Source organism: Balaenoptera acutorostrata, chromosome 11, assembly GCF_949987535.1.
Source record: "Balaenoptera acutorostrata chromosome 11, mBalAcu1.1, whole genome shotgun sequence".
Classification (NCBI taxonomy): domain Eukaryota; kingdom Metazoa; phylum Chordata; class Mammalia; order Artiodactyla; family Balaenopteridae; genus Balaenoptera; species Balaenoptera acutorostrata.
The window spans coordinates 37,123,364-37,142,741 of NC_080074.1; the positions used below are offsets into that span (position 1 = coordinate 37,123,364).

Sequence of the window (19,378 nt, forward strand, 5' to 3'; positions counted from 1 at the left end):
ATGATGTAAGAGTCCAGATCTCACTAATTTTCATGTTTCAAGTTACTGGACAGCTCCAGCTACCAGATAAAGAATAGAGCATGTAGGGGTACATATTACCCCTATCTGCTAGTGTTACCTTTTGTTTCTCCTGCCCTTGCTCAAGAGAATATATTTCTATGTTAAGATTCAGTTTAGATTCCCTATTTTTTTTTCAGCTTTATTTAGATATAAGTGGCATACAGCACTGTAAAAGTTTAAGGTGTACAGCATTATGACTTGACATATATATTGTGAAATGATTACCACAGTAAGGTTAGTTAATACCCATCATGTCATATGGATACAAAATAATGCTTTTTTCCCTGTTATGAGAACTTTGAGGATCTACTCCCTAAGCAAATACACCATATAGCAGTGTAAACTACAGTCATCATGTTGTACATTACAGCCCTAGTACGTCTTTGTCTTATAAGTGGAAGTTTGTATCTTTTGACCAACTTATGCAATTCTTCCACCCTCCAAATTCCCTTTTTAAAAATTTTTTATTTTATATTGGAGTATAGTTGATTAACAATGTTGTGTTAGTTTCAGGTGTACAGCAAAGTGATTCAGCTATACATATACATATATCTATTCTTTTTCAAATTCTTTTCCCATTTAGATTATTACAGAAAACTGAGCAGAGTTCCCTGTGCTATACAGTAGGTCCTTGTTGGTTATCTATTTTAAATAAAGCAATGTGTACATGTCAATCCCAAACTCCCAATCTATCCCTCCTTCCCAACTTAAAAAATTTTTTTTGACCACAGGTACCAAAAGTAATCACCCCTTTCTCAATTCTTTTTTTTTTTAAACATCTTTATTGGAGTATAATTGCTTTACAATGGTGTGTTCGTTTCTGCTTTATAACAAAGTGAATCAGTTATACATATACCTATGTTCCCATATCTCTTCCCTCTTGCATCTCCCTCCCTCCCACCCTCCCTATCCCACCCCTCTAGGTGGTCACAAAGCACCGAGCTGATCTCCCTGTGCTATGCAGCTGCTTCCCTCTAGCTATCTATCTTACGTTTGGTAGTGTATATATGTCCATGCCATTCTCTCACTTTGTCACAGCTTACCCTTCCCCTCCCCATATCCTCAAGTCCATTCTCTAGTAGGTCTGTGTCTTTATTCCCGTCTTGCCACTAGGTTCTTCATGACCTTTTTTTTTTTTTTCCCTTAGATTCCATATATATGTGTTAGCATACGGTATTTGTTTTTCTCTTTCTGACTTACTTCACTCTGTATGACAGACTCTAGGTCCATCCACCTCACTACAAATAACTCAATTTTGTTTCTTTTTATGGCTGAATAATATTCCATTGTAAATATGTGCCACATCTTCTTTATCCATTCATCTGTTGATGGACACTTAGGTTGCTTCCATGTCCTGGCTATTGTAAACAGAGCTGCAATGAACATTTTGGTGCATGACTCTTTTTTTTTTTTTTTTTTTAATTTTTTTTTTAAAGGGAATGCTATTTATTTATTTATTTATTTTATTATTTATAGCTGTGTTGGGTCTTCGTTTCTGTGCGAGGGCTTTCTCTAGTTGCGGCAAGCGGGGGCCACTCTTCATCGCGGTGTGCGGGCCTCTAAGTATCGCAGCCTCTCTTGTTGCGGAGCACAGGCTCCAGACGCGCATGCTCAGTAACTGTGGCTCACGGGCCCAGTTGCTCCGCGGCATGTGGGATCCTCCCAGACCAGGGCTCGAACCCGTGTCCCCTGCACTGGCAGGCAGACTCTCAACCACTGCGCCACCAGGGAAGCCCTCTTTTTGAATTATGGTTTTCTCAGGGTATATGCCCAGTAGTGGGATTGCTGGGTCGTACAGTAGTTCTATTTTTAGTTTTTTAAGGAACCTCCATAGTGTTCTCCATAGTGGCTGTATCAATTTACATTCCCACCACTTTCTCAATTATTACGGTAATTGTTAAATCTCTTTAAAAAAAGTTCTTAAATAGGGACTTCTCTGGTGGTCCAGTGGTTAAGACTCCACGCTCCCAATGCAGGGGGCACAAGTTCGATCCCTGGTCAGGGAACTAAGATCCCGCATGCCACACAGCTCAGCCAAAAAAAAAAAAAAATCTTAAATACATATCTTGCATATCAATTTAGGTTAGCCAACATGGATAGTGCATATGATGGTAAACCTAAAGGCTAATGAGGTATCAGTCATTCCCACCTTCATGGTACTTACAATCTTGCGAGAGAAATATATTTACCAGTATTTTCCAAAGTTTGATTTTTAGATGCACATGAAACAACACAAAAACTTTTTTAAATTTAGTACTTATAAATTTCATTTAATCTGTGTTTAAAAATGTAATTTCATAGATATGTTTTAGAATGAAGAAAAATATCAAGTAAATAATAAAACAGATGGTAAGTGGTTATGAGCAAAATCACAGTGAACAATGGAACATGAGTGCAAAAGGTGTGAACAACACTGAATTGCATGTGCCTAGCTATAAGTTGAGAAGTTCTAAAAGTTTCAGAAGAATGTTTGTAAAATACAGCGACACCAGCACACTGGGGAGAAATGCTACCTTTGTAAAAGGGCTCACGTAGGTTATAGCGTTTTTCTGGTTTGTAAAGAATAGGAGCATTCAGAAAATAGCCCTACATGATTTCTAGCAGGCTTTCTGTTGCTGATATGGTGAACGCATCTGATTGTCAATATTGCAAGTGTTTTAGGATACTTTGCCTGAAGGTCAGGCGTTCTATGGTAATCTGTCTAATTTCTAAGCTCTCCCAGCTTAAGGACTTGGCTGGTCACTAACGTAATCATTTCATTTTTAAGAAATGCTTCTATTACATTTAAGATAGCAGGTTTATTCTGTTTTCTTTCTTTTTTTTGGCTGCAATGGGTCTTCGTTGCTGTGCGCCGGCTTTCTCTAGTTGCGGTGAATGGGGTCTACCCTTCGCTGTGGTGCGCGGTCTTCTCATTGCGGTGGCTTCTCTTATTGCAGAGCACGGGCTCTAGGTGCGCGGGCTTCAGTAGTTGTGGCGCACAGGCTTAGCTGCTCCGCGGCATATGGGATCTTCCTGGACCAGGGCTTGAAGCCGTGTCCCCTGCATTGGCAGGCGGATTCTTAACCAATGTGCCACCAGGGAAGTCCTATATTGATGGTTTTTATAAGAAGTGTTTTTCTGTGCTGGTCATTTTTCTTTTAATGAGCACTTTACCCATCTTCAAGTTTACGATTTTTTTTTTATATGTTACTTTTAATTCTTTCCTTAGGAACTAATTTTGCCACATAATTTTAAAATGAAATAAACACATTTTAATTAATTGACTGATTAACTTCGTTTGTCCATCTACCTGTCGAAATTATTTATAATTATGATGCAGCACAGAATTATGAATTATATACCAAAAGAGTAATTAGATGGCTGGGTTTCTAATTCTTACTTTTCCATTAAAACTTTGTATGGTTATAGACAAACAGGTTATTTGACAAGACCTTAGTTTATCATCCACAAAATGAGGGGCTAAGACTAAATAACTCCTTAATCCCCTAAATTATATAATCATTTGTAGATTCATCACTGTCCAGTAATTTACATAGTCATTTCATAAACCATTGACAATATCCTAGTTAGTTTAAAAAGGAACTGTCATATTCGTGGATTTTCTAGATGATCTACTCAAGATTGACTAGCCCAAGTCCTGATTAATCTTTTAAAAAATTTTTTAATATTTATATTTATTATCTAATTACAAACATTATATCTACTCATTGTAGAAAATCTGGAAGATGATAATTTTATTAAATCAGATTCAAGATTGACTAGCCCAAGTCCTGATTAATCCTTTAAAAAATTTTTTTAATATTTATATTTATTATCTAATTACAAACATTATATCTACTCATTGTAGAAAATCTGAAAGATGATAATTTTATTAAATCAGATGAATCCCATCACTCATAGATACTGACTGGTAAAATTTTGGTGTTTTTCCAGAATTTATTTTATATTTTGAAAAAAATCAATTATAAGTAAAATATTTTGCTAGTTTTAAATATTTGGGTTCCTTCTAGCATTTTAAAACTATATTAAAAAATACGATAAATTTTCCAAAATTATATTTTCTCATTCAAGATCAATTTTTTGTGTATTCAAATTTCCCTCCCAATTTTTTTGCAGGTACTACACCTACTTCAGCAATTATCATCCTTCTTTGTAATTACCTTTTTTAAAAAAATTTTATCTTATTATCTAAGAATACATATATAGCAGTAGAATTCTTGAACTAATGAAAATGCATATATTTTCACAAATTTTTTAAATAAAATTTTAACCATCAGTTTTTTAAAATTGTGGGTCACTGTTTAATGGTTTTAAACCATTTTTTAATTAAGACATTTATCTTTTCCTTATAATAGGCAAAAGATGGTAATAGCTTTTCATTTCAGACTATTTTAATTTTTACATATGCAAATCAAGTTGACTTTTCCTTTGTAGTTTAATCACTATCTATTTTGCACAAAATTATTCTCCATCAGAGGGACATATATTCTCTTCTACTTATATAGTTTCATTATTAAAATTAGCTACTTATTCCACATGAAATACATTTTACCATATGGTGTGAGGCAGATATCTAATTTTATTGTTTCCAAACAGTTAATCAATTCTCCCAGATCAGTTTTTATAAAAACTCCCTTCTCTCAATCATATTTAATTCCACATCTATTATCTATAAAGATTTAGTAAATTTTGATCTGTTTCTGGGGTCTCCATTCTGTCCTACTAGTCAGATTTTCTGTTTTTATGCCAGGGCAACACTGCTCTAATTACTGTAGCTTCTATTGATACTAATATTTTAATATCAAGTAGAGCAAGTCTCACCCATTATTCTTCTCTAAACCTTCTTGGTTCTATTTTCCTGTTAAGTCTACCAGATAACCTTTAGAATCATTTTGTCAAATTTTTGATAAATTTTTGAGATGTTTATTGCTATTGAATTATAATCCAGGGATCAATTAAAGATGGCAATATTTACAAAGTTGACTTTTCCTATTTAAGATTATACTCAATTCTTCATTTATTCCAACTCCTATCTGTCCCCCATCTTTTTAATGTATCTATAGGACTTACCTCACCAATTATAATCTTCCTGATCTTAAATTAGACTATGAGATGTGTAGAGCCAGACAGAAAACATTTCATCTTTATCTGTCCTCCAACCTAAGTTCAGAAGTGGCTCCACAGAGTCTTGATAAATATCTGAGAAATAATTGATCACATTATGTATCAACGTGGATTTAGATGTTACATTTTTGCCCAGTATGTCACTGAAGAAAAATTTCCAAGTAACTTCTTTTTCTAGAATCTATAGGTCAGACAGAACCACATGGTATCAGGAGCCTATTATGTCAAGAGTTTAACTTGCTGTGATTTTAATTCTCACTTTTTACTTCACAGTATTAGCATTAACATAGAAACATTAGGGAGTCTGGCCTTTATTTATTTATGTCATAAACTTGCTGTAACTATTGGCTGTCAAATTTTGTGAATCTTTTGTATTTCCATCCTAATATTTTCCTCAGCCTCATGGTATCATAAAGATGACAGAGTCCAGTTACCTTGGATATATTAGTCCTGATTGGAAATCCTTAAGAGGTAGTGAACAGAGCAGGCAAAGACAAAGACAAAAATTAAAATGATTACAGAAATTAGGAGGGCTACTTAGTATCTGACAACAGACTTTAACAGCTATAACTTCTTCCTTTGGGGCGGAGTGATTGGAAGTAAATGAAATATAATCCAAGTCTTAAACTGAAGGTTATGAAAAGGTTCAGTACGTAATCCTTTAGCAAGTCCTTACAGCACCAAACTTAAGGGGAAACCCTTGAAGCCAGAAAGGGTAGTTGTAAAGCAAAGCGAGGAAATGCAGGGGAAAAAAATGAAAACGTGTTTCATTAAGTAAAAACACAAATCATGAAGAAAGAGGTTAAACTTCAGTGAAAGTTAAAAAGGTTCCTACTACCTAGTGTTATATACCGGAAACATCTGACATGCCATCAAAATTTAACTTGGAAAATAGCCAGGAGCCTATGTTATTATGTCTCTTTTTGCAATTGGGGATCCTGAAGTTCTCTAGGCTAATCAATTTCCTTTATGTTTTCAAGGAAATAAATCACTAAGAGCAATCAATCAACGAATGTTGGAGACGTCCCATAAAATGGTCAGATTTTCCAAAAAAAGAGAAAGTGAGACTGTGTGTGTGTGTGTCCCTGTATATGTTGGAGGTGATGATCCACTCCCAAAAAATATAATACTGTCGTCAAGAGAATTACAGTGGAATAAAATAAAACGGCTTAATACAACTGAAATATTTAGGGAATACTAAAAATATATGCAAGGAATTTCTAAATTGTGTTTAGAAAAACCCAAAGTTTACACCAGAAAAAAGAAAAAAGAATGAGTAAATGTTGTACTAGCTTGGAAAGAATTGATGAAAATAATAGTATTCAGAGAAATAGGATATATATATTTGCAGGAAGACCTCAGAAGAGAATAATAAAAGCATTTTCAGTTTTATACACATCTTCTTAGGATTACATTTCATATGTATTCCTGGATCAAGCAATATGTCTCTATAATTTGTAATGAATAATTTATTTTATACTATAAATTTTTATATTAATGTTAATTACTAAGATATATCAAAAGTTTTTAAATTCATTCTATTTTTAATGAATACTTAAAAATAAGATTCTACAACAGCTCACAGAACCCCATACTCATAAGTTACGTGTTGGCAAAAAAAAAGACTTGTCATCTGGAACAAAACTTTGCATGTTCTATTTTAATGCTTTATTCAGTTTGAATATGACAATAGCTTCACTCAGTGTAAATAAAATCACAACTAAGTAACAGTTCATAGGGGTGTTAAATAAGATTTTCATGTAGGAAACAACTTTTCCCTACCTATTAGGAAAAGCCAATATAAATACACACAAGCAAAGTATGTACAATGAGTAATGTATTTAATTTTTAACTTCATTTGTATTACTGGCCTATTCTAAATATGTGCAACAATTTATCATTTTCTTGACATTGATTTTCAAGATTGTACCCTTCATACAAGATTTTCTTCTTCCCATGATTATGTTCATTTCATCTCAATGTCATCAAAATTGGCATCTTTTAAGAATGTCAGAATTCGAAATTTAGTTAATTTTCCAAGTATAACATAGCATCACTTTAATTTTCTGAGAACAATCCAACCCATATTTATTACTGAGTAAAAGATTCACTCCGTGGATAGTGCCCAATAAGAGAGTAAAATATACACTTTTTTTTCTCATTTATTTCTATTGAAGCCTCAGAAAACATATTTTTCAAGCAGAACATATTGAAATTCTTTGGGAATCAGAGAATAAGGATATAATTAGGTATTAATTTGAATATATTCATTTCCTTATAACTCAATTTAAAAATAAAGTTTTTAAGCCTCAGTCTTCTCCTTTACCACTAAACTGGCAAAAGTATGAATTAATGTAACAGGTGGGCTCGTGTGGTTTTAATAGCAGTGAAATATAATCAACTGTCTCATATCATATTTCCAGGAAAGCAAGCAACATCTAGACCTAAGCATGATCCTTAGGCAATCCCAGCACTGGCATGAAAATGTTCAAACTCCCCATAGGGACCATATATCTTCTGGTCCTGAGTTTAATTGAAACTTTAAACAAAATATATTACCTATTTAATGCAGCTGAACTGGAGGCTGGCCTTTGTAGTGTATAGACTAATGCCGAGCAAATTAATGTCTGTAACCATAGTACATAATGTAGAATTTATATCAAGCGTGAATGGTAAAAAGAAAAAAAAATAAACCACTACAGTTTTATAATGAGAAATGAACTTTTAGGAGCAAATTGTGTACATACATTTCATATATTTATTCTTTTTGATACACAGCCCAAAGCTCATATTTCCTTATCTTATTGGCTCCATATCTTACAGAGTGAATTTCTAAAATCTCCTGGCCCTGGTCTTATCCTTTCTCCTGGTCTTGTCCTTTCTGACGAATGAAAAATGAAAATGCGATGAAAAGATTTATCTTAAAAGTTAGAAGTTAATATTCTTGTAGAGGTACACAGATCAATGGCTAATCCAGTTATACAGTTGTATCATATTTGAAGGGTTGACTCACAGATTTTCAAGAGTGCCAATGGAAGCAATCATAGGAAAATCACCAGAACTCAAAATAGGGGAAGCAGGTGGTATAAAAAGCTTAACACTACTGGAGTGTTAATGCTTCCACACTTGAAAGATGTGAAGTTCAAATCTCACACAGTTAAAAACCATTTCTTTCACAGTCAGCATGCTAAATGCCTTCAGCAATCCACTTAAGAACCACCAGTCACAGAAGAAAACATTACGCATGTGAACCGTCCTGTCAAAAATTTACTCTGAATATTTCTATTCTAAATATATTCTGGAACAAAGTGAGGTCAACACATACACACACACGCAAATGTGCACACTAGACAAATCCAACAAAAAGAAATTATGCATCTAAAAAACCAACCATACAGAGGCTGAGAGAAAAACAGACTTCTCTGACATCCAACCTACTAACTGAATTCAGCATAGAGTATACACCCTTCGAGTAGAGTTAGGATAAATTTACAAGTGAGAATTTTTGTGTTTTGTTGTCAGGAGGTACATTTGACATCTTCTTTGTCAGTTCTTACCTAAATGAGAGTAAGGAATCTAAAGGTTCCTGGTAACAATTTATGACAAAACTTTTTCATTTCACAAGTTTCTTTCTCAAAAATACAAATTCTAAAATTTGGACAAGCTCTTTACTCCAAAAATTGTTATAATAAATTCACTGTGTCTCCTATTTACTGGTTCTTTCACCGTTCTCTCTAACTAGCTCAATGAAATTGGGGAAATCTCTCATAATTGAAGAGCCGTTTTCACAAAACTGAAAATTAAGTCAAAAGATTCCTTCTTTTTTATGAGAGAATGTGAGGAAAAAGCATCTTGTCAATTTGAAACCTATGTAAGTAAAAGACTTGTTAGTTGCAGGCTGATGGAGGAAAAATATATTTTCTAATACTGAGCTAGGATTTCATAAGTAACAGGGATGTGTATAAAAAAAGATCTAGGAATTATCAGAAATAAGAGAATCAAAATGGTAAGATCAAAATAAAGGCAAATGAGGTAATAAATATCAATGATCATTATCATGGAATTCCCCTGGAAGAATGTAATCTCTCCCTAAGATAAAAGCATGTTACCCATAGACATATTTTTTAAAGAACAAGGATATATAAATATATATGCAAATTGTGACACTAGTGTCACATCAAAAAAAAAAAAAAACCTTGAGATTTTTGTTTGTTTTGTTTGTTTTGGTTTGTTTGGTCCAGTCAACATAGTAGGCCTACCTAGTTATAAACAAAATATTCTCGAGGCTAGAGTAATACAATTATCCATTTTATTTATAGGCATTTACTTATTAAGGAAAGATACTAAAGAGCACTAGACCAACTGTGAAATTCCTTAGAAAGTTCTATGAGAGCAGAAACCATATGGACTACTTCCATTTCATCCTACCACCACTATACACCCCCCCAACTCAGGACCTGTGACTTAAAGATTTTTTTTTTTTTTGCACACAGAGGTTATTCGAAACATAGCGATTGCAGACTGCAACAAGGCTTAACTCTAGACTCTTACTCCATGAATACATTGTGGCTTTTTGTTCTCAAGATATATTACCAAGATGAAATGGCCTAAATTGCTTATATATTGTAATTAAACCAATCACTTTGCATTGAGAAAGCCAAGTAATTTTATATTAAATAGTAAATAGGCTTAAAATGACCTTTGGGATTGGAAGGGCTCAAACTGATAAAACTGAAAGTTACCGCCTATCTTAGTTTCCCATAATCTCTTAGGATTATTCAAAAGCAATGCTTAAGTAGACATAGTAAGGGAAATAAACAATTATAGAGAAAGAAGAGAAAAAATGAGGGTGGTTAAAAATTATCCTACATTAAAAGAATTTTAATATCCTGCATTTCATGCATTCTGTAATGAAACCACAATTTTGTAGGTGTTTCATTCTTTTAAAATGAAAAGGTTTTTAATATATATTTGTACAAGGAATGATATCTATATCCATATATCTATATATCTATATCTACATATAGATATATATGCTGGTTTTTAAATGGGTAAAGATAAGCTATATTGACATAGTGAAGAATGTGCCAGTTTTGGCAATACAGAAGGACTGAATAGAAAAAGCATTTAAATTTAAATCAGTAAACTACACTTCTGGTTCTAACACAAACTGTGTAATCCTAAACAGATCAACCTAACTCTTTGTAGGTCCTTTTCTTCTCTTGAGTTTCCCACTTAGAGAAGTTCCTTTAGCATTTGTTGTAGAGCTGGTTTGGTGGTGCTGAATTCTCTTAGCTTTTGCTTGTCTGTAAAGCTTTTGATTCCTCCATCGAATCTGAATGAGATCCTTGCTAGGTAGAGTAATCTTGGTTGAAGTTTCTTCCCTTTCATCACTTTAAGTATATCATGCCACTCCCTTCTGGCTTGTAGAGTTTCTGCTGAGAAATCAGCTGTTAACCTTTTGGGAGTTCCCTTGTATGTTATTTGTTGTTTTTCCCTTGCTGCTTTCAATAATTTTTCTTTGTCTTTAATTTTTGCCAATTTGATTACTATGTGTCTCGGTGTGTTTCTCCTTGGGTTTATCCTGCCTGGGACTCCCTGCACTTCCTGGACTTGGGTGGCTATTTCCTTTCCCATGTTAGGGCAGTTTTCGACTATAATCTCTTCAAATATTTTCTCAGGTCCTTTCTCTCTCTCTTCTGCTTCTGGGACCCCTATGATGTGAATGTTGTGTTTAATGTTGTCCCAGAGGTCTCTTAGGCTGTCTTCATTTCTTTTCATTCTTTTTTCTTTAGTCTGTTCAGCAGCAGTGAATTCCATCATTCTGTCTTCCAGGTCACATATCTGTTCTTCTGCTTCAGTTATTCTGCTACTGATTCCTTCTAGTGTAGTTTTCATTTCAGTTATTGTATTGTTCATCTCTGTTTGTTTGTTCTTTAATTCTTCTAGGTCTTTGTTAAACATTTCTTGCATCTTCTCCATCTTTGCCTCCATTGTTTTTCCGAGGTCCTGGATCATCTTCACCATCATTATTCTGAATTCTTGTTCTGGAAGGTTGCCTATCTCCACTTTATTTAGTTGTTTTTCTGGGGTTTTATCTTGTTCCTTCATCTGGTACATAGCCCTCTGCCTTTTCATCTTGTCTATCTTTCTGTGAATGTGGTTCATACAGGATTGTAGTTCTTCTTCTTGCTTCTGCTGTCTGCCTTCTGGTGGATGAGGCTATCTAAGAGGCTTGTGCAAGTTTCCTGATGGGAGGCTCTGGTGGTGGGTAGAGCTGACTGTTGCTCTGGTGAGCAGAGCTCAGTAAAACTTTAATCCGCTTGTCTGCTGATGGGTGGGGCTGGGTTCCCTCCCTGTTGGTTTTTTGGCCTGAGGTGACCCAACACTGGAGCCTACCTGGGCTCTTTGGTGGGGCTAATGACAGACTCTGGGAGGGCTCACGCCAAGCAGTACTTCCCAGAACTTCTGCTGCCAGTGTCCTTGTCCCCGTGGTGAGCCACAGCCACCCCCCGCCTCCGCAAGAGGCCCTCCAACACTAGCAGGTAGGTCTGGTTCAGTCTCCCCTGGGGTCACTGCTCCTTCCCCTGGGTCCCGATGTGCACACTACTTTGTGTGTGCCCTCTAAGAGTGGAGTCTCTGTTTCCCCCAGTCCTGTCAAAGTCCTGCAATCAAATCCCACTAGCCTTCAAAGTCTGATTCTCTAGGAATTCCTCCTCCCATTGCCAGACCCCCAGGTTGGGAAGCCTGACGTGGGGCTCAGAACCTTCACTCCAGTGGGTGGACTTCTGTGGTATAAGTGTTCTCCGGTCTGTGAGTCACCCACCCAGCAGTTATGGGATTTGATTTTGCTGTGATTGCGCCCCTCCTACCATCTCATTGTGGCTTCTCCTTTGTCTTTGGATGTGGGGTATCTTTTTTGGTGAGTTCCAGTGTCTTCCTGTCGATGACTGTCCACCAGCTAGTTGTGATTCTGGTGTTCTCACAAGAGGGAGTGAAAGCACGCCCTTCTACTCCGCCATCTTGGTTCAGGCTCAGATCAACCTAACTATTTGAGTGTTAATTTCTAGCTTGTAAAATAAAAGATTATGTTAGGAGGATTTTAAAGATATGAATCTTCCATCTCTAACATTCTATGATTCTAAAAATCACCTACAATTTGAGAAGAAAAGAGGAGAAATTGAGATTCAATAAAGGCCTATAATAGGTGTCAGAATAAAGAATAATTTTGACTAAGTCTAGCAGAAAAGTATGTCATGACAGGAAAAGGAGAAGAAACTCTAAACTAAATATGATGATTTCAATTTAAAGGGAACACTCTATTAATGGAATTATTAATTGGGCATTAACTAAGTATGCTGTTTCACTTTTGGTTAATGCAGTTAATGATAAAAGATGGATTTTGACTGTGGTTGTTGAGAGATAAGGGGAAATGGACTTCGAGAGAAAATGCAGCAATTCTAGACAGGACAGAACTAAACAGAATCCTCGTTGGTGACTCCAAGGCCATCCAAGTACGTCAAAACTGTATCTATAGAGAAATCAGATTTACAATGGTAAATACAAAAAGAACTGCCAGAGAGAATACAATCAGTGACTTCTGGAGTTTAAAGCCCACAGAAAGGATAATGATTACAACGGAAGGTAATGTTATGAAACACTTACTAGGTTGGGCATTTGGTCCAATATGCTTTACCTTCATTATCTCAGTCAGTCCTCAAACTGACACTACCATTACAAGCATCTTATGAATGGGGAAACTGAGGCTTCAGTTAAGTAATTTGCCCAACGTCACTCAGATGTTAAGTGTCAGAGCCATAATTTGAACCTGGGCTATCTGACTTCACACTATACTGAATCTCCACTGAATCCAACCCATTATCTCAAGAGGAAACTGAGGTCCACAACTGGCTAGGAGTAATTTTAACAGTTATTGTATGATTTGGCCTCTTAACATTTCATGTATTTTCATACCTTACTAATTATAACTGCCACCTAGGTGAAACTTTAATTTTTGTTTATAAAAATGATATATAGTGTCTTTTAAAATATGATTTGTACATGCTCGTAAATTCACTTAATTTTGGATGGGATGATACTCCTCAATTATTGTTACTCAATCACCTTGATCCTATGAAATCAAAGAGAATAATGAGAATGTATTTTTAAATAGATTTTTAAGTTTACTTATAAATTGTCACAATAAAAACTAAGTCTTATGATAAAATATAGAAAAAATTAAGTTGGGAAGCACGTAATAATCGATAGTCAAACTTGTTATTTTCTGTTAATACACAAATGCGAAAAATAGGCTCATTCGATGTTCAGGATAAGTCAACTACTGGCATGCAGCATACAGTGATATGTTTTTCATAAAATGTTCAAGGGAAGGGAAAATGCAAAGGGCTGGAGTATTGGGTTTTTTTTTTGTTTTTTTTTTAAGCAGCTGCAATGAATTGAGTTATTAAAATAATAATAACATTCAAATATAATTGTATTTTTTCATACATATTCCTTTATGTCTCCTAACCTCCAAATAAAAGAAAATAAATAATGTTTGCATTATTTATACTATTACATGCAAGTGCTTGGGGGTAGTGGTCTTGAAGGGGTAAATGAATGAGCCGTGAGAAAAATGAATACTTGCAGGCTAAATCTAGCCAGACGTTATAATCCATCACTCATCCCTAAAGGGCACCAATAATATGCAAATGTGAGAATTAGAAAACACATTCAAGGCTGTTGATAAACTTGATAGGATAATCAGCACATGCTGACAGACTAATGAAAATGATGAACTGATAGGGCAGCTTATCTCCTGGGCCATTTTTTTTTCTTGTCAAATGGAGGCTAATCAAAATGTATTAGGAGTTAAAGCCAACACTCAGAGGATTTCACCCATTTGATTAGGAGGTGAACTCATTCTCAGAGAAAATTATAGTTTCGTGAACAACTGAAACTACAAAACCTAGTCAGCTGACAGACCGTCACATAAAATTAAACAGAAGGCAGCCACTATAATTAGGGCAGAAATCTGGAATGATAAATTATATTGGGATTCTCCCCTTGCAAATTGTTAGAGGGCTTTGCAGAGTCTGGGCAAAGCGGCTCCCTCCTTCTGTAATGGAAAATAAGACAAAGGACTAAGCAATCACCCCAGGGATACACTTATCTTTTGCTGCCTGTGTGTGCTCAGCATCTGTGTCACCACATGAGACACAGATCTCAAGGTACCAGCTGAATTTTCAATCAAATGTATTTACTTAAAATAATTGAATGAATTTTCTCGAATCATTAACTATAGTGAATACCACACTTCCTATTAACAATAAAGATGCCATATGCAGTCTGTTGCCATGGATCTGAGTCCTTTCCTAATTTAAAGAAAGATATCTTCTCTGATCATTGAGGAAAATTGGGAAAAAGCCCTTCCCAAGCATTAGCGTTAAAAATAAAATTATAAACTAAAACTACTGTGCCTCCTCAGAGAAAATTAGAGAACACAGTTCTTTCAGTATTCATTTTGAAATGAAGAACCATCCAGCACTAACACAGAAAGTTAATTCAACTGATAAATCTACATACTCTAGGTACACACTTTACGGACACGTACATTTCACCTGAGTGGATAGATTGATGGTAAAATGTTAAATAGTAAAAGGCGTGGTTTTAATTCATAAGAGGATAAAGACAAAAGTACATTTAAGGAAGTGAGATTTTACCTTTCAGTAATTATACCAAAGAGAAAAAGAAACAGTAACTAAAACTACTCCAGTGTCCTCTTTAACATGAGCATTAAATCACCCTACTGCTGTCCAGGCCAACTGTCAGGATTCCCAGAGACAGGGAATGAATATATAAACCTCTCCCAAATCTTTTTTTTTTTTTTTTTCTATTTACTGACCTGTGCCTTGTTCTAGCTCTAAACTGTTTCTGAATTTTCTGTTATTTAAAAAAAAGTAGGGCTTCCCTGGTGGCGCAGTGGTTGAGAATCTGCCTGCCAATGCAGGGGACACGGGTTCGAGCCCTGGTCTGGGAAGATCCCACATGCCACGGAGCAACTAGGCCTGTGAGCCACAACTACTGAGCCTGCGCGTCTGGAGCCTGTGCTCCACAACAAGAGAGGCCGCGACAGTGAGAGGCCCGCGCACCGCGATGCAGAGTGGCCCCCGGCTTGCCGCAACTAGAGAAAGCCCTCGCACAGAAATGAAGACCCAACACAGCCAAAACTAAATAAATAAATTAAAATAAAATTTATAAAAAAAATAAAAAAAAGTAGAAGTGAGTGTCCTTGCCAGGCATATATTTTCTAGTTTGGGAGGGCTTGGGATTTTACATGTGTACTCAGAGCCGTACAGCTACTATCAAATGTCTCAAATCACAGAATATAAAAGCATAAAATAATCCTAGAGATCATGTAGTCACATTTAGTTTATATGCATGAGGAAGGCCTAGAAATACTAAGCAAGTTAACTAAGTTTAATGAAAAAGGAAAATCTGAGTTTGCGATTTGTTGTTCGGAGAAAAAGAAATATTTGATTTGACGACAAAAGTAACCCCTTATCAGGAAACAGCAAAGTTAACCAATCAGCAGAACATCTTAAACTTTAGGGATTCTTTTCAAGAATCACATACCAAATAGGCAATTTTCAGGTGTGTCCACCATCAAATAGCTGTGGTAACAATTTCCTATAAGGCTGCCACGGATCAATTGCAGGTAATAGGCAGATTATTTTATTAGGAATTCTAGTTCTTGACCTCTTGTACCTAGAAAAATCAATGCCCTAGCTTACATACTTTCTGATTAATAAGAAAATTAAGCTAATTATTCAATGTAGAAAAAGGAATAACTGTAGTAGGATATTTACACTCTTCACAGTATTGTTTTTACCCTAAAATAATACCCTGAAAGAAACCTCTTGAGATCCAAGCCTTTATCAGTGAAAACCATACAAGTTGGCTCAGCTGCTCACATTTTTTTATAAGCATCAAAACCATGAATCTCTACATCATAGCATGTTTATTTTTGAGAAGGACATTATGATTAAGAAAATAACATGATCAAAAATTATCACAAATTTGATAAATTCATTAAAATCTACATGTACTTTATTCATCATTTTCAATCTCTAGGGTCTAGCTAACACTCAATACCCACTTCAGTTTTTGAGCCCCTTTTGAAAAACTCTGGGATCCAGCCAATTGTTGAAAATCACTATGTTAACACATTTATTTCTCTTAGAATAAGTATGCTTTGTAAAAATTTGAATGTGACACTCAATTGTGAACAGGGTTTTTAAAGTGAGGATTAACAATATGATTTATTAGAATTCCATTTAACAGAACTACAGGTTTCAATTTTTCCACAGGTCCCTGAAATATCAATTAAAATATTACTATTTTACTTACCCATCATGTTGTACAAGCTCTGTGGGGCAAACTGCCTTGGCATTTTCTGAATTGCTTCCTTGTATACACTAAGTGCATCCTAATTTAAGAAACAGAAAAAGAGCTAAAGTACAGGACTATGCACTGAAAATAAAATAACAACATCCTTCCAAAATTAAAATCTTCCATTGCTCTTTCTAAATGGTATTTAGAGGAAAATAATTAAGCCGTCCTTTGATATCATACTGCCTCCATTTCATGAATAAAAATATTCAACCCAGTCCATGAAGAAGGTCATATAAAAATTAGTTTAACAAGCAGTCAAATGTTACCATTGTTCTCTCAATATAAATTTTTCAGTTCCCATAGATTATGCAATAAAATAACCAGAAGTCACCCACAGTCATCTAAAATCTGTAGGTACTTCAAGTCAGGTGATCAAGTAGGATCTAAATAAAATATCAACTAATGAATCTTCTAGCTACTCAGACCTACTGAGATCATTAAATGCAATTATTTTTAAAATTCTATTTTCACCCTCACGTTGCAGTCTTAATACATCGTGTAAGAGTGTGTGTGGGTGTCATTTGAGAGAGGGAGGAGCCATACTGAATGGAAGAGAAGAAACCCATGCAGGCAGGCTTCGTGTGAGAGACAGGGAACACAGGACTGGGCCAACCTCCCAACTTCCCATACAAGACCCTGTCTCCATCACCTTTCCCCTCTCCCCAGTTCAAAAACACAATAAAATCAGTTTTCATTGGGTTATTGTTTTAAAAAGAATGAAAAGAAACGAGTAGGATTTATATCAAATCATTTACTCAATACGCAGAGTACAAAAATGTATTTTTTAACATCAAAAAATGGATATAGATAAATAATGTGTCTTGAATTTTAAAATCAAAGAGATGGTGAGCAAATAAGCTTGAGCTGCAATGCATGTTATTTCCTTTTCCTGAGGAGTCATAATTACGCTGAGAAATTCACAGTGAAGAAATCCATTAAGTTTTGCTTAAGCAGAGTTTTTTTCCTAAAGAATTTCACCATAAAACTCTTTTAATAAAAACACTTATTAGCTTCTTAAATGATCAGTGTCCCTACAATGAGATCGTAGGTAGAAAACATTGAGACTAGATCAGAACAAGGGGGAGGAATAAGACAGAGGTTTTGGCCTGACCTCATAGTGTCCCTGCTCATGATAGAGTTTCCCCAGGTTGTACAGACAGCTGGTGACCGAGCTCTTATGGGCATGAGGGTCCTTTAGGTTTTCGTCAGGGATCTCAGAACACTTCAGGAACGTGCGTCGAGCTTCTTCTGTCTTTCCTTGGTTCATTAGAATAATCCCGGTGTTTAAATATGCAGCTGAGGGGAGACAAGTGGAAATACAAATGTGAGAAGATGATGTACACTATGGAAACAATAAAGTTATCTTTATTTCAGTTTTGTTTGTATGTATTATTTATGATTTTAAAAGAAAACCAAGAAATAAATACCCAGGGAACAAATATACAGAAGAACAACAGTGTAGTAAGAAGTACAGGTATCACTGAAAAAAATATATATATTAGTCTCTGCCTTCAAGGAGTCAGAATATTTTGAACTTGATATCTAGATGAATAAAAGTTATATTTATCTTAATATATTAACATGATAAACAGGCACCAAAATATTAAAATTGAGAGAGATGTAATTGTTAAAAGTCTCATAATTTGATTGGCAAGTATTCAGAAATAGAGTTACCATGTTTTTTAATCTGTGAGGCTTTAAGTCACCATTTTCATGAAGGGAGGGAGGGAGGGAGGGAGGGAGGGAGGGAGAGATACTTTAAAAGGACTTGAATATTACTTACAAGCCAGCGTAGGCCTGCTCCCGATTGCCAATTTATAATAATGTAGTGCTTCTGCAAACCTGCTGTTCTCTTGTAGAAGTAACCCTCTGCATGAGCAAAATAGAAATTTGGAGACAAGACTGTATTACTATACATAAAATCAAATTTTCATTTTATATTTCAAAAATAAAAATGGTTAATGGGGCCATAAAAAGGATGAGGTACTATAAAAATAAATTCTAAATAGACGGAAATGATTACTCAGGAGAGAAAATACTAGAGAGGGATCAACTGCATTTACGTTGCATTAGAAAGTATTAAGAAGTATTTTCAAAAAGCTCTTTACCCCTGACTGAAATTTCCCCTTTCCAGCAATCTTTTCTCTCCCACTAGAATTACAAACCACCTGGATTTCTCCTTGTAGCATGCACAGTTTTTCATCACTTCAGAAAGGAAACCTGTATAAGGCCCTGATACACATATGTACATTTAGACCTGAGACGCCTCTCCCACTGGCCATATTGCTTGGGAAATATTGGCCCATGACTGCTTGAAAGGCAAAAGGTAATCTGGATCAATAGTATAGAGTCAGAATCTTATCAGATTCCATCAAAGACTGAAGACCAACCACATTGTTATTTCCTTATTATTTGGATTTGGTCAAATAAGCTTACATTTCAGAACACTGGGCAAATTTCAGTTCACTGTTGTGAGACATGCATTTGTCTACAGACCCTCAGGCTCTGGGCCTCCCTAGGAGGCTCCTTTGGCAGTGCGTGGTCACATGGATTATCCCAGCATTTCCAGGCCCTGCCCTCATGACAAGTGAGAATCAATTATAATCATGTCTGTGAAAACACAGTGTCAAGGAACTGGACTAAGTTCTGAAAGTTCTCACAGAGGGCTTTCTGGCCTATCCCTGTTCTCTTATAATCAGCAAGTGTCTTACAGACATTTGGCACCTCTCTTGGACCTGGG

General features: G+C 35.5%; 1 protein-coding gene across 4 annotated transcripts in view; it reads right to left on the minus strand.

The window, feature by feature from the left end:
* TMTC2 (transmembrane O-mannosyltransferase targeting cadherins 2) overlaps positions 1-19,378 on the minus strand; it is a 900,074-nt gene that overhangs the window by 612,998 nt on the left and 267,698 nt on the right. For all 4 annotated transcript variants that reach the window (XM_057556839.1, XM_057556840.1, XM_057556841.1 and 1 more), the window contains exons 5-7: positions 18,422-18,507; positions 17,750-17,934; positions 16,594-16,672 (exon numbers count right to left, since the gene is read on the minus strand). In XM_057556839.1, the coding sequence (XP_057412822.1) occupies positions 16,594-16,672; positions 17,750-17,934; positions 18,422-18,507 (350 nt within the window). The remainder of the gene's footprint in view (positions 1-16,593; positions 16,673-17,749; positions 17,935-18,421; positions 18,508-19,378) is intronic.